Raw genomic sequence first — 24665 nt, 5'->3', positions numbered from 1 at the left:
CATTGTCATAGGTACACACTATCAGGTAAAACTATAGTAAAAAAGTAAATAAAGTGATAAATACAACATTTTCTACTCAAAATAAGTGCGATAAAAGTACAACGTTCAAATGTACATTATAGTCATAGTGGGTTCTACTCACCATAAATTCGTCACTTCCGCTCTGGTGCTAATCCAGCATCGTGTCACTAGGTGGCGCACTTTGCCTTAAAATGGAACCAGAGCAATTTCACTGAAACATCAGGTGTGGGTTGGAGAGCAATCTTCACGCTTCACGAGTGAACAAAGAGTCACGAAGGACACAAACGCCCGCAGATAGAATTGGATTTATTTCCTATAATCTCAAAAACATACTTCTTAGTCTGCTTGCACTCCAACAAATAAATATATTCAGTTATATGTAAAGACATAATGTTTTAAAATGGCATTTTTACTAGAGTGACTGTTGGGCTGAGGCTAACCATCCCTCTATGAAATGAATGCGATCATTACAGTAATTTATTTCATGGCTACTGGCATCAAATCATAATGTCACACACATACACAGATGTGTACATGCAGGCGCTTTAAACTAGTTCATGTGTATTCCTATTCTTGGCATTAGTAAAACAGTATGGCATATGTCATGGACTAAGTTTTCTCCCTGACTATCTGTCACAACAACACTGCATTTTGACATGATAATACAAGTTCGGTCAACAACCAACAGTTAGCAGGAACAGCATATAGTATGTGAATACATTTGTACAAAAGGTATACACAAACAGTACACTATACGTAATTTGTCTCTTCAATATGGCAGGTACACGCACACATACACACTTACAGTCGCACATTCAGTTACTGAATGAAGCACATCCTCGGGTTTTACGAGTTATTCTGACCTACTGTCACTCACATACGGCAGCTGGGGTCATTGTACTCGAGGACGGGAGAAACTATGTACAGGGTATAATTCATAAAATATTGCACTTATTGGCCCATTGCATCTCACGGCGAACGCCATGACAATGCTCCTAAATCTGTAACACAGCGTGATATATACAGTATCTTATCATATAAATCTACACAGGTATATCAGGACTGACTTCATGCAATTGTTTAGAGCTTTTATTCAACTATGTGACAAACAACCGACGATGTGAAAAGAACTGTAATGTTTTGGCACAATTTATTTTCTTCTAAGACTAGCAGAACTGAAACTTTTCTGGCTTTTCAAACAACCTACGACGTTTCTATTACATGGAATTAACATTAAGACACTAGAGTACGCTATGAGAAGTTTCCCTTTTTACATTGTTGTCAATTTTTTCAGAGGGTGGGGTAGGATGGAGGACTTCATTTTATCATACAAACATGGAATTTAAGCATGCTGAGTCAAAACTTAAACATATTTTAATATATGGCTGTTTATTCCATGACAGAGCTGATCATTTGTTGTGTATCGCACACGGTGAGCTGTGCTTTGACAGTAAGAGATTTTTCCTTTAATGGAATGCTAAATCATTGTTTTCATATGGAGCAGGGGATGGTTAGGTTTGGATAAGGCCTATCTTAAAATAAAACAGCACACATTATTGAGTTTTTGGCAGCATGCTCATTGGATCGAACTATAAAAGAGTGTCTTGGAGGCTAAGCACATGGAAATGGTTGCTTAAGATATACTTATTAGATATACTTAGAGGAATCACATCTACAGACAGCGGAGGGTGGAACAGTACTCACGTCAACGTTACACATACTCCAACAGTAAAACAGGACAGAGGGACTTACAGAGGCCGTATTGAAGATGCTAAAAGGCCACTTTTTTCCAAGGTAGATGATTTTAAGATGGCGAAGTTGCAGTCGGACATAATACTCGCATTCACGCAAACCCGCACTCACTTAGTGTGCAGTCACATCAACAGCCACACGCACACGCGTTACACAAAAGAAAGCCGCTACATCCTATAGTGCACTATAGTGCAACTTCAGGAACCTATAAAAGGAAAAAACATACTGTACAAAAACATAAAAAATAAAAAGCTTATTAAAGCACTCACTGACTATCCTTCAAGGTATTATCATCATTATTATAGGTTTTAAAGGTCTTAAGGATTAAGTGTACAGTGTGAACTATTTGCAGCCTATGAAACATACTTGGTTTGTAACCACACTAACTAGCCAAAGAATGAGAATATGGTGTCTGTGTATTCAAGTTATACTGTAATGTTATGCATCTTACAATAGCCACGTTTGTTTTCCTGGTTATTTGCTATTGATATAAGGTGATAAAGTTAAGCGATAATAGGACAGATTTTTGTAATTCTACTACTAAACGGGGTTTGAAGTGTAGTCCAGGGGAAAGCAGCACTATAGCAGGAGTGATAACGCTCAGGGAGAACAATTTTTTACCACCTTACAGGACCTGTGCTGCTCTCCTTCTGCTCCCTGACATGGCTCACTAACAATTGCAGCCGGGCTGCTGGAGGGGTGGAGCGCTGTCTGTGAGTTTGGCAGTGGGCGCTCCCGTGGTGACAGCTGGATCAGCGTCCAAACTCTCAGACATCTTGTCGCAAATTAGGTCGACGAGACGCTCAAAGGTCTGCTTCACGTTGATGTTGTCCTTGGCGCTTGTCTCAAAAAATTCGAAACCTTGGGATCAGAACGTAGAAATGACCGATTAGTGATCACAAGATAAATGTGGGGTGTTTTTGTTTGTTTAGAACAACCTTGACTGTCTGTACAAAACAAATAAATGTCAAAGGTCTTTCTGCAAAAACCAGACTGTGATGCAACCCAATTTTAAAAACACCAAGTGCTGAATGTTGCTCTGAGACCCACCCAACTGCTCCGCCAGCAGTCTGCCATTATCCACCGAGACCACTCTCTCTTCTTCCATATCACACTTATTCCCAGCCAGCACCACCTGCGCGTTATCCCACGAGTAGGTTTTTATCTGGGTTGACCTGCACGTAATCAGAAAGAAAACACAACAAAAATACATCACATTCACGTTAGTGCTGTTTGCCGGGTTTCTCAGAAAGTGCTAGAAACAGATTCTGTGCCACTTTTTTATTGGACGGGAAGAAAGGGCAAGATGTAAATCTGTCCACCATTTGGGCCGGTCATGAACAGTGATTGCATCTCCTTTTGTTTGGCATCGTGTCATATCTGAGTCACTGATGGCATTGCGGAAAAGTGGGTCAGTGGCAGCTCTGTTCTGAAAACTCGTAGTCACTGTTGCTGTAATGTAGGTCATTATTTGCTATTTTTTAGATATTTACAATTTATATTTAGATAGCTATAAAGCTTTTTGGCTTTAGTCACAAACACACACACGGGAAACACTGGATTCCATTGTTAAAATAGTTTTGTGAACTGTGTCAAGTGTTAATATCATTACATGCTAATAACGACATCCACATGAACAAGGATTTCACAGCAAATCAGTGAGCTGCTTGAATGGCTCTTACCTCTGCAGGCTGCTTGCAATCTGGGAAGGAATTTAAGGAACAAATTCCTCCCGTGGTGTTGCAGTTTTGACAGAAAGTAGGGCAGTAAACACACCACAGGCTGAAAACAGGAGAGAAGGAGCCAGCCATAGAAAAAGGAAGAAACAACATCTCAGAGAGAGAGAGAGAGAAAGCAGCATGATGTCGGCACGCCGCTGCTCTCTGTCCAGTTCTGTCTTGTTTTATTGCTTCAGATGTGGGTCAGTCTGAATCTACGTGCAGGTATTATTCACTGACCAAGAAAAAAATAGCACTGGTGTTTGTATCGCATTTAACGAAGCAACACAAGTAATTAAGAGGTGTTAGATTAAACAGGTAAGTGCCTTTTTTCCTATTGCTGTCCAATATTTATTTTATTGGAATCTTAAGCAGTTGATGTCAATCTCACAGCGCTTCCCTCATTTTCCTATGACACAGGCAGGAAATGAGCGCGTCACAAGCTTTAGTCAGCCACTGTCAGGGAAGCAGCCGTTGCCTTGGCAACCTCTATTTTTTTCCTCCAACCTTGTCACAAGGAACAAGGTAGAGAGAGAGAAATCAGAGCTGAGGCCTGTGGTAAAGGCAAAAAAAAAAAAAAAAAAAAGGATTCTGGTTATGTGGCAGGTAAAAAAAGAGCCTCTTCTTTTGTGTACAGCTGATGGATTTGTGCACCGTCTGGTGAACAAGTTCACAGGTGACTCTCCTGGATGGTTGCTGCGAGTGACACACTTGGCTCCATTAATTGAGATACCCATCACAGACTGTGCTCAGACTGCAGCGCTCTATTAAAGTGTCAAGCAGGCCTTAAAAGAATAATAGGTGTGTCTGGCTCTGAGCTGTCTTTACAAGAAAGCTTTTCTGGCTTACAGTAACAGAAAAATCGCTTGAATACCAATCAGGCAGATGATATGAAGCGGTTCCTGCTGAAGTACAGAACCCCAGCAGATTTTTTTTTAAAACATTTCATTTCCAGTTAAACAACAAATATGCGTTTTGTTAGATTAAACACTTTAACAGCTGAGTGACAGAAGCGGAGAAGACAGCGGTCTTACAGTAATGGTATTTATCATACAAGCCACACAAAGAATTTCTCATGCACCCCACTTTTATGAGGACCCCACATAAAAGTGGGGTGCATGAGAATTTTGTATAGCCCAGCTTAATATGATTTTAACCTTTGTACTGTAGTTCCTTTAATTCCAACAACATGATCCAACTGAGAGACCGGAGATGAAGACTTTCTCCAGGACCTCGGAAATTAAAGAGAATTTAGAAATGAAGTATGAAGTTGGATCAACTGCAAAAGTGCCGCAATATGTATAACTCAGTGCAGCTGCTACAACATTTACATCATAAGGATGAGCCTCTGATGATTCACAAATCTTTCCTCTCAAAAATGCACAGTTTGAGCTCCTGTAATCTCTTTTGGCTGGCATTGGGTGAGGCTGGGAAAGTGCAAGAAACAGTGTAAATAAACTACAAGATGTTTCCCATCCCAACACTTTTGTACAGTCAAGAGGAAGGATCAGCAAAATGTAAACCAAAAGACATGTCAGGGCGGGTGGATCTGATGTTTTAATGCATCTTTGATGCTGTTGTGCTGTAATGGTTACGCTGAGGAGAACTTCTTGTTGCTAGAGTGAAAATTCTAACCCAAAAACCCACTTCCTGATTCGATGAAGCCTTCTAAGTCCCATTTTAGACTTGGGTGCATCATCATAAATCACAGATATTTGGACTTGGCTCAGACTTACTGTTACACCCCGCAGACACTTGAGTGACTCATGAATGGACCGCAGCCATGACCTTGACAAGTTCCCTTCCTTGATTCTTAAATCTGACAACAGCGCTGCAAACACTACATAACAAGCCTGTCAAATGTGAGACAGTGCTGTGGCCACTGCGAGGACTTTGGAAAATTAAAACAGCTCAGACTCACAAGGAACTCAAACTATCTCCGCTAACAAGTTAGGTTAAGTTTATATCCATGACTATGTCACAGTCTTATCTGCTATTCCACATTTGTGGTGTTGAATAATTGCAAGGAAAGTGTTGTCCCACAATATGAATAAACAAAGTAAAGGTGAGACTTGACCTACGCCAGTGTCCTAAAAGAAAGACCACCAGAATTTAATCAGTCCATGCAAACAGTTGCTGCACACTCAAAGAAAGCTGCATAGCAAATGCATTGATATTCACAAGAGAGGAATAGAAGAAGTATCGATCATGTACAACATTAAGTCAAGTTTAGTTTATAGCACACTTAAAAGCAGCTGCTGACCAAAGTGTTGTACAGTTAAAAGAAACAAATGACATAAAACACTGAACAAAAAGACAAGAATTTAAAAAGGAAAACATTTAGTGAGAAAACATGAGAAAAGCAACACAAATAAAAATACTCAGAACTCAGTCTGATTTAAAAGCCCAAGAATAAAAACGGATTTTCAAATGCAGCATTTATCTATTTATCAGAAGTAAGAGATAACTCCCAGGTTCCTTGCAAAGGGCTTTTTAAAAAAACGTTAAAAAAGGTCAAAGTGGTGGAGGTGAGGGTTTATAAAAACACAATAAAATCTGTTTTTGTTTTTTTCAATTAAGAAAATTTAATGCATCCATGTCTTAACATTCTCCAGACAGCCCAGTACGCCTTTCAGAGGAATCACAGATTTATGTTTCAGTGGCAGATAAAACTGTGCAACATCAATATGAACCATACTGAGACCAGTATAAAAGTTGAAAAAAAAAAGTCTGAGGACCCCACATAAAAGTGGAGTGCATGAGAATTTTGTATAGCCCGGCTGAATATGATTTTAACCTTTGTACTGTATTTGCTTTAATTCCAACAACATGATCCAACTGAGAGACCGGAGCTGAAGACTTTCTCCAGGACCTCGGAAATTAAAGAGAGTTTAGAAATGAAGTTTGAAGTTGGATAATTTTTAGGAACAGGCTCCACCACAGCATGTTTAAAATCAGACTAAAGACTGCCATTACTCACATCAGCCTCAACAGATATGAACTGCATGCATTATGAAAACAAACAGGCCTGATATGCTGATGTGATGCAAATGATATCCAGAATAAAAAGGGCCTAGAGATGACACCTGTCACAAAAAACTGACAAATATGGGCAGCCATAACTCACCAGTCCTGCACAGCACCAAAGGACTCCTCATTGGTGATGTCGTACATGAGGATGAAGCCCATGGCCCCGCGGTAGTAGGCAGTGGTGATGGTCCTGTAGCGCTCTTGGCCCGCTGTGTCCTGCGCACAGAAAACAAGATTTATCACTGCTGTGAGCAGCTAACTGCACTTTACACTGTCAGGTTCAGCCACATGCAACATATGAATAAGCCGATTGCGCAAACATGATTCAAATGGATACTTTTGCTTGGTTTAAATCAAATAACTTTAAGTTTGGAACGTTATATACACATGTTCACAGCTTCATTTACTGTGCCCATGATGCAGAAACAATCATTATACTAATTGCCTCACTGGTGATGCATTGATGAAGTGCCAAAAAAGAGCAATTCAGTTTTGGCTGATGTGATTGATTCTTTTCTCTCCTCAGTAATAATTGATAATCACTCAGTAGTGTTGAATACTCAGTGGTGCAGGATTAAAAGCTCAGCTTCGTGACATATATTTCTTAGAAAAAGGGGGTTAAATATAGAAGTACAATGATCTGAACCTCGAGAAACCTGCTCGCTGTTTGTGAGTCTGGACCAAATGCTCAGAAGCAAAGCGAGTGATTACACAGCATTTGAGGAGCAGCACACTGCACACAGATCGCCCTGGCAAAAGCAAGCACTCGCCACAGGCTTTGCTGAGATGTCAGTACAGACAGATGAAGTTTTTTGTTCATGAGAAACAAAGAAAAATAGATCCGGGCAGCTTTATCACGATAAATGTTCCTGTGATTGCTTAAATATGTGCAGACCTGCAATTTTACACACAGTTACATAACCAGAAATCCCAGTAAGATACTGTATGTTTACTGAGCTGTTGTTACACCCACAACAAGTGTGCTCACAGCCGTCTGTGAAACATGACAGAGGACTTCTGGCTGATCTACTTGGCTCTTGTTAAACAGAAGCCCAGAAGGCAGCAGTGGATTGTATTTGCCACAGTACTTTTGCTTTCTGTCATACTGCACATGACCGCAACAGTGTGCCTGTTATAGCCAGAGGACAGCTCTGACCTTCACTCCACAAAGACAGAGCTCACAGCCTGCCGAGCTTCCACGCACAGCATGGCTCGGACCTTTTGTCAGTTGACAATGCTGCAAAAACGAATGCATGCAAACATGCGCATTTTTAATGTCAGCAGCTAGTCTGTGTGGTTCTGCATAAACAGCTTCTTTTGTGGACTGACCAACATAAAAAGGGGAAGATATGTTTCAGAAACTTGTTCACTCTCACTGTGCATATATGAAGTTATCCTCCAATCGTATGAATGCTAGTGTAACCACAGTCTTGTTCCTTTCTTTCAGTTTGAAGTGTTTTAGAAGCCTTTTGATTCTTGGCCGAGTGCTTGACAATGACCTTTGCATTTCAAGGATGTTTTAGTGAGTTGCTTAAAAAGATGGAGCGAGAGGGAAAAAATCTGCTTGAGTACAGAGAATTTGAGCTCCTTGAAAAGCTTTGCTTGTAGTCTGCAATTCACCAGAAATCAATCCAACAAGCTGACTGCTTCAAGTGGAGAGGGAGCCCGACTCTCTTCTTCATTGAGTGAAGTGAGTTTCTGTTTTTCCACTATGATGACGCTGCCAGCACTCTTGGTTTCATTCAGCTCAGCCTAATGCGACAGTAAGGACAGCTCTGTGATGCAACATGCAGTTTTATCCCTCAGCAGATTAAGGATGTGCATACCGCAGTGACATTAGCCAATACCCATCACCTTAGATGGGCACTTAGTGTGTGTCACAGCTGTTTCTTAGCCCAATTAAAAGCAACAGGCTGATTACATGAACGTGAGGCCAGTGATTTTCTCTCTCAATATGCTTTTCTGTGCTTATGATGGAAACACATTAACTCCATTAGCCAATTATTTGACTGTTCAAAGTCCGTTTCCACATCCTGACGAAGCGCCTTTGCTTTGTCTCGCTATGTGATTTGCAGACGTCGAATGTCTGGGGGATAGCTAATTGCTGAGAAAGTCAGCTATGATGACAAACAAGAGAGCAGAACCTCTGAAGGAAAGCTGACACTTGTGGCAATACAGAAAGAAAACAGAAAGTAAGTGAGTGGAAAGGAAGTTAAAGAAACAGAAAGAGATCAAGAAGCTTTCTGCTTCTCCCCACTATCTCAGAGGTGTAGTGAGACAATCTGGTTTCACAGCTCAGATGAACTCCTAATTAAACAAACTCAGACATTCTTCAGTTTCCCACACGTTCTAGAGAAGGTGTTGCTTCTGTTTCCTCTCCCACTGGGCGGCAAACTAACACTTACTAGTATCTTGTCAATGATGTTGAAGCTTCCATCTGTCTCAGTGCTTACACTAGAGTGTCAAACACATTATAGCCTTTCCTGAAGCTTTATGGAGTTAATTAAGCGACCAGCTTAATGCACCACACGTTTTCTAAGAGCGTCTTCACACCTAAATTCTCCACGTTCTCCAATAGTCTAGAGCACAGCACCTTCTTCCTGTATTTACTTTTGCTGCGTCGCCCACGGTCACATCTGGCCAATAAACAGATTGACCATTCTCACGTGGTTTGCAGTGATGCATTTTGGTTCACTTGGAGTTCACTTGGATTTTTCTCTGTGTGAAAAGACATCAATCACGGGGAAAATTTTACAAACTCATCAACTGATTTGGAAGAATGTAAACAAATTAGAGAGAAATGTGAGAAATCCCTAAGAATGATGAAGAAATCACTAGAGATATGTTTTGATGTGAATTGAGATAATAGATAAAATTCAAATCCAAATACAGAGCTAAAGTGGTTATGTTCTATCCAATATCTAAATTAATACCTTTGTGTGCAGTTGTGGGGTTTTTTTTTTTACTTTGCCAAATATAAAGCAATCGAATCCTCGAAACACAAGAAGATATGGACAGAGGTCAGGACAAAGTGATAGATTGACAGCCTTTTACAAACAGGGGTCATTCAGCAGGAACACAAAGGTGGAGGGAAACGAGAGATTGTTGTATAGTTTTCATTTTGTATTTCCTTATGCTTATGAGTTTTTCCTCCTGATGCTCAGGATTGTAGTTGTTTAGTTGTAGTTTAGGCATAGATGACTTTAGGTTTATTAGTTCCCTTTAGTGTTCCCATTTTGTTCCTTCAGTCTCATCTTTGTGTTGGTCTTTTTGTTTTTATCAGTTCAGTTGTGGCTCTTCCTGTTTTATTTTGCTAAGTGTTGCTCTCTGTGTCTGTGTTCCTTGCAGTTTCCACTTCCTGTATTACCTTTTATATATTTTATCTCAGTCTCCCCTTTTCCTTTGTCGAGTACTCCTACTTAGCTGATGTTCCTAGTGATTACTAAGTTTTGGAACTCCTATTTTGCAATTCATTTTATAGATTCTGGACTTTGTTTATGCCCTGGACTATCACCATTAAAGCTTGTTTTGGTGTCATTTCAGGTCTCCTACGTCCTCACACAGACTCAAATATGACACAAACTTTTGCCTGTGCTCAGACGGCATTACATAGGAATCCGATTTCTAAAAGAGCGTTCCTTCTCAACAAAATTCGTCAAGTTGTTTCTTCTGGCTAGGTCGTCAGTCAAATATTTTGTGGCTCATTTCTAAATGTTTAATGCTCGTGTTTGAATATTTCATACCCAGATCTGCAGTTTGATCCTCTTGTCATTCTTGTACACAGTCTTCACTTTGAAGTCGATGCCCACGGTGCTGACGAAAGCTGAGGTGAAGGCATCGTCTGCATAGCGGAACAGGAAAGACGTTTTGCCCACGCTGCTGTTACCAATGATCAGCAGCTTAAACATATAGTCAAAATTTTCCCCTCCCTCTCCTTTTCCTTTCGCATCCTGAGTGGCAGCCATCTGCAAAAACAAGGAAAGAGATTGGGGAGGGGAGGTTAATGCAAAGGGTTGGAAACATTTTTAGAAAAGTGCTTTTTAAGATGGTTCATATCTATTGACCACAAAGTAAAAGAGAGTGCTGCAGACAGATGCAGAGTAAAAAGTGCAAGCTTGTTCTACGAGGCCAGATCAGAGGTGACAGAAGGCTGTGTAAGGCAAACCAGCATGAGCAGCACCACAAGCTGTTGTATCGATGACTATTAGATAACCAGGACTTTTAAAAGCCTGATTTTTTCTTAAAATACTTTCTTTAACATATGAAGACGATTGATGTTATGGCAGAGAGAGCGAGGGCAATATTTCTGATTCAGATCTTTTAATGTTTAATTTTACACAACTCCTATTCATATTGTATTGAGCTATTTAAACCTTAAGACTCACTGATTTTTTTCCTCTGTGAAGTTTTCTTCTAGAAATTGACTTCTGTTTGATAAAAACGTCAAATCTCATCCCATATTACCACACACTGGTGTTATACAAAGGGCAGAGCACACATGGATCTTTCACCTTAGCAGAGCATCTACCCAAACCGTTTCAGTGCAAGCTGTCAGCAGCCAGCGACCTCCGAGGAGAGAGTACTACGAACAGGACGACACCAGCACAGTCATATCCGCCTCCAAGGTGAATGTTCCGACAAAGCCTCTGTGCCAAACCTGTGCAGTTAATAAATGATGCCGGACCTCCATCACGCACAAGATCAGGACTTCCGTTCGATTCCGCGTATGAAACAACACCACCGAGGAGTGTTTTTGCAAGGACACAGTTTTGAAAATATCGCTGCAACGATGTCATTTACACGCACCGCATAAAGCAAGAAGCTCTGCTATAAAATTACACCCCGCGGATGAGCGAGAAGCCGCATGCCAGCTAGTGTTTCGGCGACCAATTCTGGGCAGGTCATTTTTATCTATCAATGAAATTCTTCCACGCAATTACGACTATAAGCTACAGAAAAAAAGAGAAGAAGAAGAAGAAGCGTTGATGACATTTATGTGAACAAACCTGTTTTTGGAGGCCTCGGTTCTATCTGTATCTGGCCCTGTTTTTTGTTTTATTTTTTATTTTAGTAGAATGCGTTTTCTTTTAAATCTATATTAATATATGTATATATCTGAATCTAATGCGGGCGCTGGTTTTCTTCCCCCCTCTGCCTCTCGCTTTCTCTCTGTGGAGCTCCGACCAATTTCAGCACCTGGGAGCTGTCCCCCTCCGATCTGGCACGCGCCCGCCTCTCACCCCTCCCCTCCACCCCGCGAGCTGACGAAAAAGGCTGGCTCGCGTGAGCCGAGCACGAGCACACGAGGAGGGTGGAAAAGCGGGTTTCGTGCGTGTCTGTGACGTCACCGTCACCCCGTAGACGGGGGTTGTAGTTTTGCACCGGAGGAGAGTGGAGGAAAACTGCAGCATCAAAAGAAGAGATTTGACTACATTACTCAGCATGCAGCTCAGTCCAACTGTCAACAACTGAAATATTTAGAGAAAGAGAAAACCTTTGTAGTTCACCCTTTGACGGGCGTCAGAGTAACAGATAACAGTAGGCTATGTCGTGTACAGACCCCTGCCATGCAAAAGCAAGAGTGCAGGGATAAAAACCTTTTATGGGTATCTGCTATAGTTTGCCTATATATTAAAAAATGGCGAATCTTACCTTCCCATACAAGTCCATTCTATTATCAGTTTTTTTTTCCCCCCAAATCTTTGTTTTACAGCTCTCTCTTGCATCCAATAAACTCCCGGCTCAGGAGCATAATTTCGTCTTTTTTTTTCAGGAAGCAAATATATTAGCCTCTCCTTTTGCGTCACTGTCGGTCGGTTTTTCTGCCGTCCCCCCGCCCATGAAGCAAAAAAGCCCCACTTCAGAGAACAAGCGGCTGTGCAAATAAGAGCCTACCCCTGAATGCTGATGAATATTGTTATTGTGAACCTTTCGGCTCAATGAGTCTGGGATGAGGCCGCGGCGGAAATGAACAACAACAACAACAACAACAACAAAAATCTTTGCAATTATAATCGCGCCTATAATTAGATGGAGCAGAGAGATTCACACCTGAAATGTATGATCGTAATTAAACACCTATTTGAAGCATTTTAAACACATTTATTTTTATATAACAGCCTTAATTGAAGGCTTTTTTACGCGTTCACACCTGAATCCTAAGTGGCTTATCTTATACTATTGCGCCATGCGATAAGCAGCACAGACCCAGGAGGCATGAAATTACCGTGGAGTACAACTCGGTTTCAGTCAGAGCTCATTTGTCAGGCAGTAAGCAGACGTTTGATAGGGCGTGCGTGAAGTGCGTGAAGCGAGAGGGCGGGACATGCTGACTGAACGCTGTTTGACTGGACGATCTGTGCGTGCGTGCGTGCTGCTGAATGCGCAGGAGACGAGGGGGAGGGTCAGGTAAGGTAGACAGACTTAACTGTCAACAATAGTTGAGTTTTTCAGGTATTGTTAGAACTTTGCACATTTCTCCAGTCTACACACACACACACACACACACACACACCGAACCGTTTGTCTGTCCTGCTGTGAGTGGGTTAACTGTGCATGCGCTTGCATCGACTTCATCCAGAATCTAAAACTCTTATAATATGTCTGCGTGTCTGAAAGTAGCTCTTTCGGGATAGTTTGTACTGGTAAAACTCCTTGTTGTCGAGAATAAACAGGATTGTTGCTTCGAGTAGTTTCGGTGCATGACCTAAATGTTGTCAATATTTTTTTTCTAGAAGGTTTGTGGGCGAGTGAAAGGTCACTGTAGCCCCACCTGCTGTCGGAAACGCTGCTCTGCTGGTATGTGCTATGTGGTGTGGAAATCAGCTTGCTTTATAGTCTTAATAGTGATAAGAGGAATTAAGTTGTTTACAAAGAGAGAATTTGAAATGATTTCTTATGTTGCTTTCCTCATGAAACACAAGAGGTCGATAGTAAGATTTATATATATATATATATATATATATATATATATTTACCAAATTCTTTTTAGATTGTGTGAAATATATAGTTTAAAACTTATAACGATTTTTGCTGCAAATGCTGATTTATGTGAATATTTTAAGGCAAACTCACACCATGATCATTTACAAACTTACATGGTAACCAGTTTCTTTAAAAAGGTGCCGATGTATATATGGAGTATTTCAGAATCCAGCAGGTAAGCTGTGTCAGAATGATGGCCACTACTGGTCTTAAGTTTTATTGTCCAATTAGAAACTACAGTACAGAAAGGAAGTCATTTAAATTAGAAACAGTCTCTTTATTATATAGAATATTTATTTATGAAATGGAAAATGTCGAGCCAGATAATCACAGTGAATTTATTGAAATCTCCAATTTTTGTTGTCTCTAACTGCTCTGGTAACCACAGTGCTGCGCAAAAGCCTCGAGCCTCTCCTCTTTTCTTTATATTTTGCTAGGAAAATGGAAAATAGACACTGCAATTTGTTGAAACGAGTGCAAACATGCATGGAAATGCAGTATATAAGGCAAAAACAGGACAATTCTAATGAGCTTGAAAGTCCATGTTTGGCATGTCTTCTTTTATTTTTCAACATACACTGAACTCTTGTAGACAAGCTTTCTGGTAATTTGATTACATAGTCTTGAAGTCTTAATAGTTTTCCAGGCTTCTTGAAACGCTCAAAGCTCTTCTTTCAATGTTCGCTGCATTTTGTTCCGTTCTCTGTCAAGATGATCCCACACTGATTAAGTAATGTTGAGGTTCGGGCTCTGGGGAAACCAATTCATGACTGATAGTGATCTGTGTGTCTTTTTCTATTCATGCTTGCTTTTACTTTATTAGCAGTGTGTTTGGGATCATTGTGATGCTGAAAAATGAAGCTGTCACCAATCAGTTTCTTTCCAGAATGTGTTGCACGGTGGATCAAAATCTAACAGGACTTTTCTGCATTCATAATTTAATAGATTATGACACAATTCCCAGCATCACAGGCTGTAAATGCAGCTCCAAACTTTCCACCGTGTTATTTATTTATTTTTTAGATGGCTGTAGACACTCACTGTTCTCCTGATCTCCTCTTGTGTAATTGGTCATACCTCAGCCTTTTCTCGCTCTTTTCCTTCCTTAAGAATTTCTTCTAAACAGCCACGCTTCCACTTAGACAATTTCTGAAGGACCAAACCACTATCACAAAAATACTTCTGAAACCCTGTATCTTTATCTATGTTTAAAATAATCAGTATTACTCAACATGAATAAATCAGTTTCCTTCTATTACAACAGAGAGTAAGTTACTCAGAATATCTCACATACAAGTAGAATTTTGTTTCATACAGGCTGCAGTAATATTTCCACTTATTTGCTGTATTTTAACCCCTCCTGCCACAGTTTGCCATGGAAGACTCCATTGAAGTAATCCTGCAAAACTATAGCGGGGTCTTCCCTACCAACAGACCTCATCCCATCTTCTCAGCCTGCACAGGTGCTCTGCTTACAGGCCTGTACGGATTATGGAGCCTCTTCACCCTACCGGGCTTCCGCAAAATCCCATGGAGGCTCAAGGTACCTGAGATCGCCCTGAGATTTAGGGTTTTTAACTACCTGCTCTGACTCACATATCAAATGTTGCGTGTGTGAAATCAGATCATGTAACATAACTTGCACATTAACATTGATTTGCTTGCTTTGGAGCATAAAGCTCCATGCAACAAATATGGGAAAGAAAACAGCGGTAAGTCTAATCATGATTACCTTCTATGGAGAACTGCACCATGATCTTTTGTTAATGTGAATATGCAATAATTTAAATTGCTTTTACCAGTTTACCTCGTATAGAGGAGTGTGTGTACGCATGCGTGTGGTTTGGATTAATGACATGACTCCAGCTATAGCTCAAATAAAACATGTTATGCTAGGAGAAAAATGGTTTTGTAAAGTGTTTACCACAACTGGAAACCAGAGAGTCCTGCTGAGATTGTAATTTGGAAGATTATTGTGAGGCAGTTCCACTGACAGTGAGTGGGAGAGCTGACTCAAGGCTATAGTCACAGCAGGCTTGACTGTTGTGAAGAGAAGTACATTTAATTTGGAGCTTTAACAACAGATGGAAGCAATTTGTATTTTATTTGGGATATTTTCATGTCAATTACTTTGTAATGCATGCTGTCAGTTGTGCAATAGGGCAGTGTTGAAAAGGAGAGTCTTGAGACTAGCGATGTGTTGGTCGCAAACGAAACAGCTCTTAGAGCCGGATCTTTGACGTGAGTGACGCGAGCCGGCTCCTTATTGGGAGCTGTGGGGTTTATTTTCTTTCTCTCACCCTCTCTCTCGCACTTTTTTCACTTCACTCCACATGTGAGCCTTGTGCTTTGCGCTGAGAAGAGGGGGGAGGGGCGGTAGTTACACTCGCAGTAGAACAGGAACAGAGCAGGAGGGAGAGACAGAGAAAGAGAGCCAGGGACAACAGCGTCACATTAGAAAGGTATAGTAATCATCCACAACTATTTTCGGTTGCAGATGATAAAGGATTCAGAAAGTTTATTCATGCAGGCCCATATGACAGAGAATATGCATCTTCTTTTTGTTTTCATATTTTAATTTATGTTTAATTGTATTGTGGTTTGCAGTGTTTTGTGTTGTTTCACTTTAAATTTGTTTAAAAGGAAAAAGCTGAAATTTTAAATGGTTAAAAGTTGAAATGTGAATAGTTGGTTTTTGTATTATATGATTTATTTATTACGTTTTATGTGGAGTGAATAAATAAAAGTATATTTACGGTGGCCCCTAGAGACAAAACACGTACAAACCCCAAAACACGTAAAAACTCAGAAGAACGTAAAAACTCAGAAGAACGTAAAAACCCCAAAACACGTACAAAAGACAACAGAAGTGCTGCAGGATGCTCGGGCGCAGTGTTGAGCTTTTGTTACCCAGTGGCTACACAAGCCAGCAAGTACCAACGACCAGATTTGGTGTGTGGTAGTGACAGGTAAATGAACATTTTTTTTTAAATTATTTGAATATATATGTGTGCCTGTGTATAAATACACAAACAATACACACATGCTTTCAATTGTGTAATTTAAGTGATCTAGGTAGCTCTGTTTTGGAAGTTCAGTTAACGCTAGAAATGTGTTTTGGAGTTTGTACGTGTTTCGTCTTTAGGTGCCACCGCATATATTTATATATAAATATAAATAAAACCACTTTTTTTTACTTTAGTAATTCCTTTTGTGCATAATTTTATATTACTGTTAATAATAAAAAAATTAAAGTAACAAAACAACCTGAAGAGCCGGTTCGGAGCCGAAAGAGCCGGCTCTTTTTAGTGAGCCGAGCTGGAAGAGCCGGTTCTCTAAAAAGAGCCGGAAATCCCATCACTACTTGAGACATCATGCCTGCCATGTGTACTGACTCACTGCATGTTTGCACTGTTGTCCAGGTGCCCTATTTGCCCTCCAGTAAAGATCAGACTGCGAACGTGATGAAGCTGCTTGAGGGTAGATCAGGTCGCTTGGCAGATCTGGGATCAGGAGATGGAAGACTGGTGAGTGAGTGTACCTGTCTTAGAGAAAAAGGTATCTGTGAATATGCTGTGAGTTGAATCAGTAACTGTTTTGGAAACTCCTCCTGTTTGCTTGCCAGGTATTTGCAGCCTCTGCTGCTGGTTTCCAGTCCACAGGCTTTGAAATAAACTCCATTTTAGTGGCATATGCCAGGAGCAAGGCCTGCTGGACAGGAGTCCCCTCCAGGCAGGCAGTCTTTGTTAAAAAAGATTTCTGGAAGGTAAGACTGTGATAGAAATATAGTCTTTTATACTTGGTAATAGCTGTAATTTGACCATATTTTTCTCTTGCTTTTAGACCGATTTGTCTTCATACAATAATGTGACAGCGTTCCTTGCTCCAGGAGTGGTGAGTGGGTTTTTTTTCCCTGTGAAGAATGATTGTTTTCCTCTGCTTTTGGTCATCTGATGCTGTGCTAATTTGCTAATTTGGCTCTTCTCGCTGGTTTACAGATGGAGGTGCTCGGAGAGAAGCTGTTGAAAGAGCTTTCAGATGACGCGCTTGTTATCGCTTGTCGCTTTCCTTTCCCTAACTGGCCACAGCAGTCATCCACTGGCTTCGGACTTGATCAGACCTTTGCTTACGACATCAGCACTGTGCGCTCGTACCTTAGAAGCAAAGCAAAACCAGCAGTGCAATAATAATACAGCACTTTCTAGAATTGGGACAGTAAGTGCAATATAATATGATAAGAATCCCAGACAAAGAGAGCATAAATTGGTAGTCTGGCAGTTATAAACACTGACCAGGAGAGATTGTTCAAAGAAGTCTTTGAACATGGAAGGACTCTGACCAGGCAGCAAAATGTCAGGATGATTTCACCTGACGCATGTACTATTTTTTTTTTTTTTTTTAAGTCTTTGCACTTTCAGAGCCAATGGAGTTTAAGCCATAATGCTGAAGTCCTTGTTTTAAATGTTATCATGCTTCACTATAAAGAATATGTTTGTGACTGACTGCAACTCTCCTCGAGAGCTCTCACACTGCAAGCCATTTATTTCCAGCATCAGCACTAATAAATGTCCTCACTGGGATGCTGCAGGAGAGAGTCTGTGAATAGTTTTCTTTCATTTTGGTTTTGTGACACTGACATTAAATTCAAATGCTGTGGTTTCTTGTGTGTGTGTGGCTTTTCTAAAATAAATGTCTGCGGCCACAGCTGGAGGTCAGGTTTAACATTGGTTTGTTGGGTCTTTCGACACTGCACGTAGTTGTTATGGCCTGCACAGCCACGCCATAACTGCAAGTGGTAATTTGAGCCCTTTGCAATACATGGGTGCATGCACTTTGCCTGTTTGTTTACAGCAATCTGAACAACATGTGTTGGAATATTTCACTTTTAGGCAGAGAAGAGGGGAAGTTTTTGTGTCTTTCTGTTTTTGTTTCAATTCAATTCAGTTTTATTTATTTAGTTTTCACAACAACAGTCACCTCAGTAGTATTAGAAAGAAAACCCAACAGTTGTGTGAATTCTGAATTTAACAAGGAGCCACTGAAGAGAAGATTGGAATGGATACATATGAGGTTGGGTTTTTCAGCCTTGCACATGGATGAATCTGGTCTTTCTACTGCCACAGGCAAATGACTCTGAAAACAACATTTTCTACATCTATAGATACAACCGCTAACCAGCTGAGTGAAGTCCCACGTGTCACTGCTCAGCTGGCATGCACTACATTGATAAACATACTGCAGGTCCCAAAGGTATGTCTGAAACCCGCATTTTAATCTGAATAGTGTCCAAAATCTCCACCTGAGGGCGCTCGTGCTCCAACCTGACCTCGGTGCAGCAACCGGATGGTGTAAGCCTGAAGAGAATGCAAATGATTCTCTTCAGCATAGTAGATATGTGCAAGCATATATTTTTAAAGGGGCTATTTATTCGATGAATTCAGATTCGATGAAATAAATACTACAGTACAGCACGTGTCTATCTTCATTATCAAACTGTATGTGAATGCCTATATATATATATATATATATATATATATATATATAAAGCATATATATATAAAGCATATATATATAATGCTTATTAAAAAAACAAAGTTTCGCACGCCGCTTTACATATTTCCATATCTGTGCCACCACCAACACAAACGTACATGTGAGGTAATCTATAACAGCCAGACCCCCGTTCTCTCATGCCCGTGACGTCAGAGAGAGGGCGGCAGACAGGGGGAGGGTTGAGCGCCAGAGTATAAAGACTCCTGGCCGAGCTCTCCGGGATCCATTCTGAATTTTGTACGACAGACCTATAACTGATGGAAGTACAGAGAAGCGCCGGGCACCAACAGACAAACGGCAGCACCATGTGTGAATCCACGCAGAGGTCCTGCGAGCCTCGCCGAAAGAAAATGGATGAGCGCAGTGCACCCTCAGAAATGGCCAGGATAATCACTGATCCTGCCACGGGGAAGTGCTACTGCCGTGGAAAAGTTTTGGGAAAGGTAGCGCAAGCATTCCATCGTTTTTTCTTTTCTTTTAAAAAAAAAAAAATTTCCCCCTTGGGATTTACCTAACCCGAAGACAAAACATGTTAACAGTGTTGTTCCTTTTTCCAGGGAGGATTTGCTAAATGTTATGAGATGACCGACCTCTCCACCAGCAAAGTTTACGCAGCCAAAATCATCCCTCATGCGCGCGTCTCCAAACCTCACCAACGGGAAAAGGTAAGCGCGCAACTCCGATCCTTGAGCGCAGTGATGTTCAACTTATATGTTTTTATATATATATATTTAAGACATGTTTTGTCTTTCGTTTCGCTAGATTGACAGAGAAATTGAGCTGCACAGATTACTACACCATAAACACATCGTGCATTTTTATCACCATTTTGAGGACAAGGAGAACATCTACATCCTGCTGGAGTACTGCAGCAGGAAAGTAAGTGCTGTTTTTTCCACATGGTAAATTTGAAATGACTTTACTGCCGCCGTGTTTCCAATGTGAACAAGACCTGCATTGCACCCAAAATCCAGCGAGGCACTACTTGGTATTCAGAATGTGCCCCACTCTATAAAGAGCTTTACTGTTTTAATTAACTGTCGAAAGTAGAAAACTTTAATGTGTTACCACGGGGTTTGAAATTAAGGGAAGTAGTCAAGTGTGATAAGCTTTTCTGCACAGAGGACAGTGCTTATATCTTGGGAAAGCTCTATAATTATTCTCATCTCTATGCTTTGTTTTTTTTTTCGCAGTCATTAGCCCATATCCTGAAGGTCCGCAAAGTGCTTACTGAGCCAGAGGTGCGTTATTACCTGAGACAGATTGTGTCTGGACTGAAGTACCTGCATGAACAAGAAATCCTTCACAGAGACCTGAAACTTGGTTAGTGATATTACAGTGCTGTGCATAATCTTTCATTGTGTGCAGGGAGAACATCATTCCTTGTAACTAAACCTCAGTCTGTACATCTACATTTGCTGTGCTCATGCTTTGATCCTGGCTTGAATATCAAGTGTTCATCATCTCATTCACTTTCTTCCCGACAGGTAACTTTTTTGTGAATGAGACGATGGAGCTGAAGGTCGGGGACTTTGGTCTGGCTGCCAAGTTGGAGCCAGCGGGAAACAGGAGGAAGACGATCTGCGGGACTCCCAACTACCTGTCCCCTGAGGTTCTCAACAAGCAGGGCCACGGCTGTGAATCAGACATCTGGGCCTTGGGCTGTGTAATGTGAGTCGGATATCTATAAATTTAGCATTAGGGAACTTCAAAAGGTTTAGTAATGAATTATTAAGAAACTATCTATATTGGCATCGGGTGTCATGGACAGGCATATTCTTGTCTTACTTCTTTCACTTAGAAATATGTGATATATGTGATAAACTACCCATGCATCTCCTATGGCATAAATAGCTCCCTCACTCAATGCCCTCTATCCTCCTCCAGGTACACTATGCTGCTGGGCAGACCTCCTTTCGAAACCACCAACCTGAAGGAGACATACAGGTGTATTAGAGAAGCCCGCTACTCCCTCCCCTCGTCCCTGTCACCACAGGCTAAGCAGCTAATCGCCAGCCTGCTTGCCAAGATGCCAGAGGACAGGCCCAACCTGGACCACATTCTGAGGCATGACTTCTTCACACAGGTTAGACACGATTGCCAACTCTATGTCACTCTATGTTGAACACTGTAAATGTCACAGCGTAGGAGTTTAACAATTACACCCCCCCCACTTCCCACCAGATGACCCACTTTGGTTCTTCACAGGGCTTCAGTCCAGAACGTCTGCCTGCTAGCTGCTGCCATTCAGCACCAGATTTCCACATCTCTAGCCCTGCCAAGAGTTTCTTCAAGAAAGCTGCTGCTGCGCTGTTTGGTGGGAAGAGGGACAAGGTCAAGTACTACGAGACTCTGAGTGAGTATTGCAACAGCATTTAAGTTCTCAGTGTACTACTCGTCACACTAATAGTTTGTATTTGAGTCTGAATTTATGCTCGAAGCACGGGCATCATTACACCTAGCGTTAAGACTGAGTGTGCATGACACATTTTATCACCCTTAGGCTGGTCATGGAGGTCACCCTCTCATTTTTCTGCACTCCTTTTGTCCTTCATAGATAAGTTAACCAAAGAGGAAGAGGAGATCTACAAGTTGCAGCATGACTTGGAGAGAACTGCCATCAGCCAACAGCACAGCAAAAAGGTGTCTGAGGTAAGAACTGAAGACAGGATATTTGCAAGAGTGTGGGTGATGTTGCAGGTAGATTCATCATAACGGCAGTTAAATAGATCTGAGATATCACGTTGAGGAGAATCCAGTGAGTCATTCTGGGGCTGTGCCAAAAACTTTATAACGAGCACATTTTTCCTGAACAAGCTAAAAGCACTTATTTTCAACCTTTAAGCCAACCTCTTTGCATCTGTGGGTGATCACTGAGTCATAGTAGGAAGGGATGATCTAAACTCACAGATTCTAAACCCTGTCGTCACTCATTCCCACCTCAGAATGGAAGTCTACTTCCGCCATCTGCCGAGAGCCCCGTTGCCCCGGCAACAGAGAGCCAGTCCCCGACGACGCAAGACACCATCCGTCTGATCGTCAGGGGGAGTCTGGGAAGCTGCAGCAGCAGTAGTGAATGTAAGTTCACCCACACGTTTAACAGAGCGCAGACAGACTGGAATTATTTTTTGATGTATTATGGAAAAGAAATCAGTGTTACAAGAGCTGCTGCCATAGCTAGAGTGTTTAGTACCATTGTCATGTCAAGCTGACTGAGCACCTGTTATTGCTCCAAAAGGCCTGGAAGACAGCACGACAGGGAGTGTGGCTGAGACTGTTGCAAGTGTGCTGAGGGGGTGTCTGGAGAATATGCCTAAAGGTGAGTGAACTAACAAAGCCTTGACCTCTACATGCATGCCTTAGCTGCAATTAATAGTGCACTTAAGCTCACTGTTTCATTATACCTTTAACTGTATTCTAACCCTCCTCCTCTTTCTGTTCACCCTGCAGCCAGTGACATTCCTCAGGGCTCAACCAGCTGCAGTCTTCAATGGGTGACTAAATGGGTGGATTACTCCAACAAGTACGGTTTTGGATACCAGTTATCTGATCACACCGTGGGAGTTCTCTTCAACAATGGCACTCACATGAGCCTCCTACCTGACCGAAAGTATGTATTCTTTCTCAACGCCCTCCCTTAAATTTAAAAGTTATTAGTCACAACATTAACTTGTCTAAACATGCTGCGGTTATCGTGTCAAATCCTTCAAAAAATGTCATCTAATCAAATCTGACCTTTTTTGTTTTATTTTGGGTTTCAGGACCATCCATTACTACGCAGAGCTAGGCCAGCGCTCTGTCTTTCCCACCTGTGAGGTTCCTGAACACTTTGTCGGGCAGGTCACTGTGCTTAAGTACTTCTCCCATTACATGGAGGAAAACCTCATGGATGTAAGTAAAAAATCGTTATTCCTCCACTCCTTTATCCATTTTTAAAAAAATTGTTATGTTGCTGTTATGTTCCTTTTGTATTTCCACACCTTGTAGCCTTAGAGACGTTGCAGCTTGTCTAAACCTGATGTGCTACTCTTTTGCTTTCTCAGGGCGGGGACCTTGGCACTATAACAGACTCACACATGCCCAGACTTTACCTGCTGCAGTGGCTCAAGTCAGACCGCGCCCTCATGATGCTGTTTAATGACGGCACTTTCCAGGTAAACACACATTATCACAGGAGCACAGCTGCTGCTGGGCATGCTCAGTAGAAGCGTAGTTACACGTGCGATGCATGGCATCAAGGAGCTTTAAACCACAAATCAAATAGACAAAAAGATTGTACTCCAAACTTATCAGTTTTCTTGTTTGTTTTTATCTTCAAAGGTCAACTTTTACCACGATCACACCAAGATCATCCTGTGTTGCCAGAGGGACGAGTACATGCTGACATACATTAACGAAGACCGCGTCTCCAAAACCTTCAAACTCAGCTCCCTGTTGAAGTCTGGCTGCCCTACTGACCTGCGGGAGCGCATGGTGTATTCCCTCAACATGCTTCTGCAGAGATGTAGCTAAACCCACACAGAGCGTGTGCTGGACAGACGAGCAAACCTACCGAACGTGTTACTGCGGTGGAATGAGGATGCCGAAAGAATCCGTGGAAGACGAGTGGATTTCAAGGATGGATTTGAGCAGAGTAAATTAATCCAGCTGTGCGGTGTCATAATCACTCGGGCACCAGTGCGAGGCGTGGAAAAAAATAAAAAAGCAAGAGACTGAAAGACTGAGAAACTGAAATGTAGCACAATAACTGTGGATGGAAAAGGGCTGACTTGTATGTGGATTGTTGGAAGGAGAGAAAGGAGGGCGTATGTTGGTACGAATGCCATCCCCAAGTGTTTTATGGGGATGGGGAAAGAGGGATATTTGGGAAGTAGAGAGAAATGCTGGGCTGGCACCAGCTTCACTGTATAGAGTATAGCTGAATTAATCCAGAGGGAATCCATATATTGATGCTCTGAATGTCAGAGCCTGACTGTGGAATAATGTAAATGTTGTACAGCTTATGTCGTGGCCAACTCACCAGTGCAAAGGAATTACTGGCTAATATGTGAGGATGCTACAGAGTTTGGCTGTGTGTATGAGTGAGTGTGTGTCTGAGTGGGAAGGGTGTAATGTCACACTAACTTTAAAAACTGTGATTTGTTCTCTTTACTGACAGATGGGTTCAGCTTATTAAGTTGAGAACCAAAGGGGTGATATGGGGGAAGGGGGCAGGAGGAGAAAATGACGTTAAAAAAACAACAACAAAAAAACAACTAAAAAACTAGTACCATACATCCTCTGAGGATCCTTTAAGAGCCATTGTCACCTGGGTAAAAAATGTCCTGCATAACTTATTGTGTAAAAAAGCGCAGTATTTATTTATTTAATAAACAAGCTTTTTCTATTAAAAAAAGAGTACTTGTCCTTTTTTTGGGGTGTGGCCACAGTCAAAGATGTTCCCAACATCAGCCAGTAGGTTGAATGTAAGCTTCACCCCGCTGCCGTGCATGTGCATGGGTGAATGTGAAGTGCCGTAAATTGATTTTTAGAGCCTTGCTACGTTAAAAGACAGTATACAAGTGCAAACCTTTCACTGTTGTTATTTTCAAACTCCCTGAAGATGTT

At 41.4% G+C, this 24665-nt stretch overlaps 3 protein-coding genes across 8 annotated transcripts; 2 read left to right on the top strand and 1 right to left on the bottom strand.

Annotated features, from left to right (window-relative positions):
• Positions 1-308: 308 nt before the first annotated feature.
• Positions 309-12294, bottom strand: rab3c (RAB3C, member RAS oncogene family). Of its 2 annotated transcripts, none has more exons than XM_084947260.1 (5): positions 12174-12294; positions 10265-10486; positions 6619-6737; positions 2824-2948; positions 309-2634 (listed from the first exon to the last, which is right to left on the bottom strand). In XM_084947260.1, exons 1-5 carry the CDS (start codon positions 12189-12191, stop codon positions 2444-2446), a joined length of 675 nt encoding a protein of 224 aa, XP_084803386.1. In that variant the 5' UTR covers positions 12192-12294; the 3' UTR covers positions 309-2443. The 2 variants fall into 2 exon arrangements, with proteins under 2 accessions (XP_084803386.1, XP_084803387.1); XM_084947261.1 differs by lacking the exon at positions 12174-12294 and adding an exon at positions 11528-11734.
• On the top strand, positions 11077-18227 carry LOC146376295 (ATP synthase subunit C lysine N-methyltransferase). Of its 4 annotated transcripts, XM_084947263.1 has the most exons (7): positions 12472-12929; positions 13256-13319; positions 14875-15048; positions 16928-17032; positions 17131-17271; positions 17349-17399; positions 17504-18227. In XM_084947263.1, the coding sequence occupies exons 3-7, from the start codon at positions 14881-14883 to the stop codon at positions 17690-17692; spliced, it is 654 nt and encodes a 217-aa protein (XP_084803389.1). In that variant the 5' UTR covers positions 12472-12929; positions 13256-13319; positions 14875-14880; the 3' UTR covers positions 17693-18227. The 4 variants fall into 4 exon arrangements, with proteins under 4 accessions (XP_084803391.1, XP_084803389.1, XP_084803390.1 ...); XM_084947265.1 differs by lacking the exons at positions 12472-12929; positions 13256-13319 and adding an exon at positions 11077-11146; XM_084947264.1 differs by lacking the exon at positions 13256-13319.
• A 1062-nt stretch (positions 18228-19289) lies between these two features.
• Positions 19290-24453, top strand: plk2b (polo-like kinase 2b (Drosophila)). Of its 2 annotated transcripts, none has more exons than XM_084946927.1 (14): positions 19290-19501; positions 19616-19723; positions 19821-19937; positions 20252-20381; positions 20546-20729; positions 20946-21144; positions 21267-21414; positions 21616-21710; positions 22004-22136; positions 22297-22377; positions 22509-22668; positions 22820-22949; positions 23102-23212; positions 23379-24453. In XM_084946927.1, exons 1-14 carry the CDS (start codon positions 19316-19318, stop codon positions 23568-23570), a joined length of 1974 nt encoding a protein of 657 aa, XP_084803053.1. In that variant the 5' UTR covers positions 19290-19315; the 3' UTR covers positions 23571-24453. The 2 variants fall into 2 exon arrangements, with proteins under 2 accessions (XP_084803053.1, XP_084803051.1); XM_084946925.1 differs by having other exon boundaries at positions 21243-21414.
• The last annotated feature ends 212 nt before the right edge of the window (positions 24454-24665 follow it).

This window comes from Perissodus microlepis, chromosome 12, assembly GCF_051167445.1.
Source record: "Perissodus microlepis isolate ML-2025 ecotype Zambia chromosome 12, ASM5116744v1, whole genome shotgun sequence".
NCBI classification, from domain to species: Eukaryota; Metazoa; Chordata; class Actinopteri; order Cichliformes; family Cichlidae; genus Perissodus; species Perissodus microlepis.
Note: the sequence above shows the minus strand (reverse complement) of the source record. Positions and strands in the feature narration are given on the sequence as shown.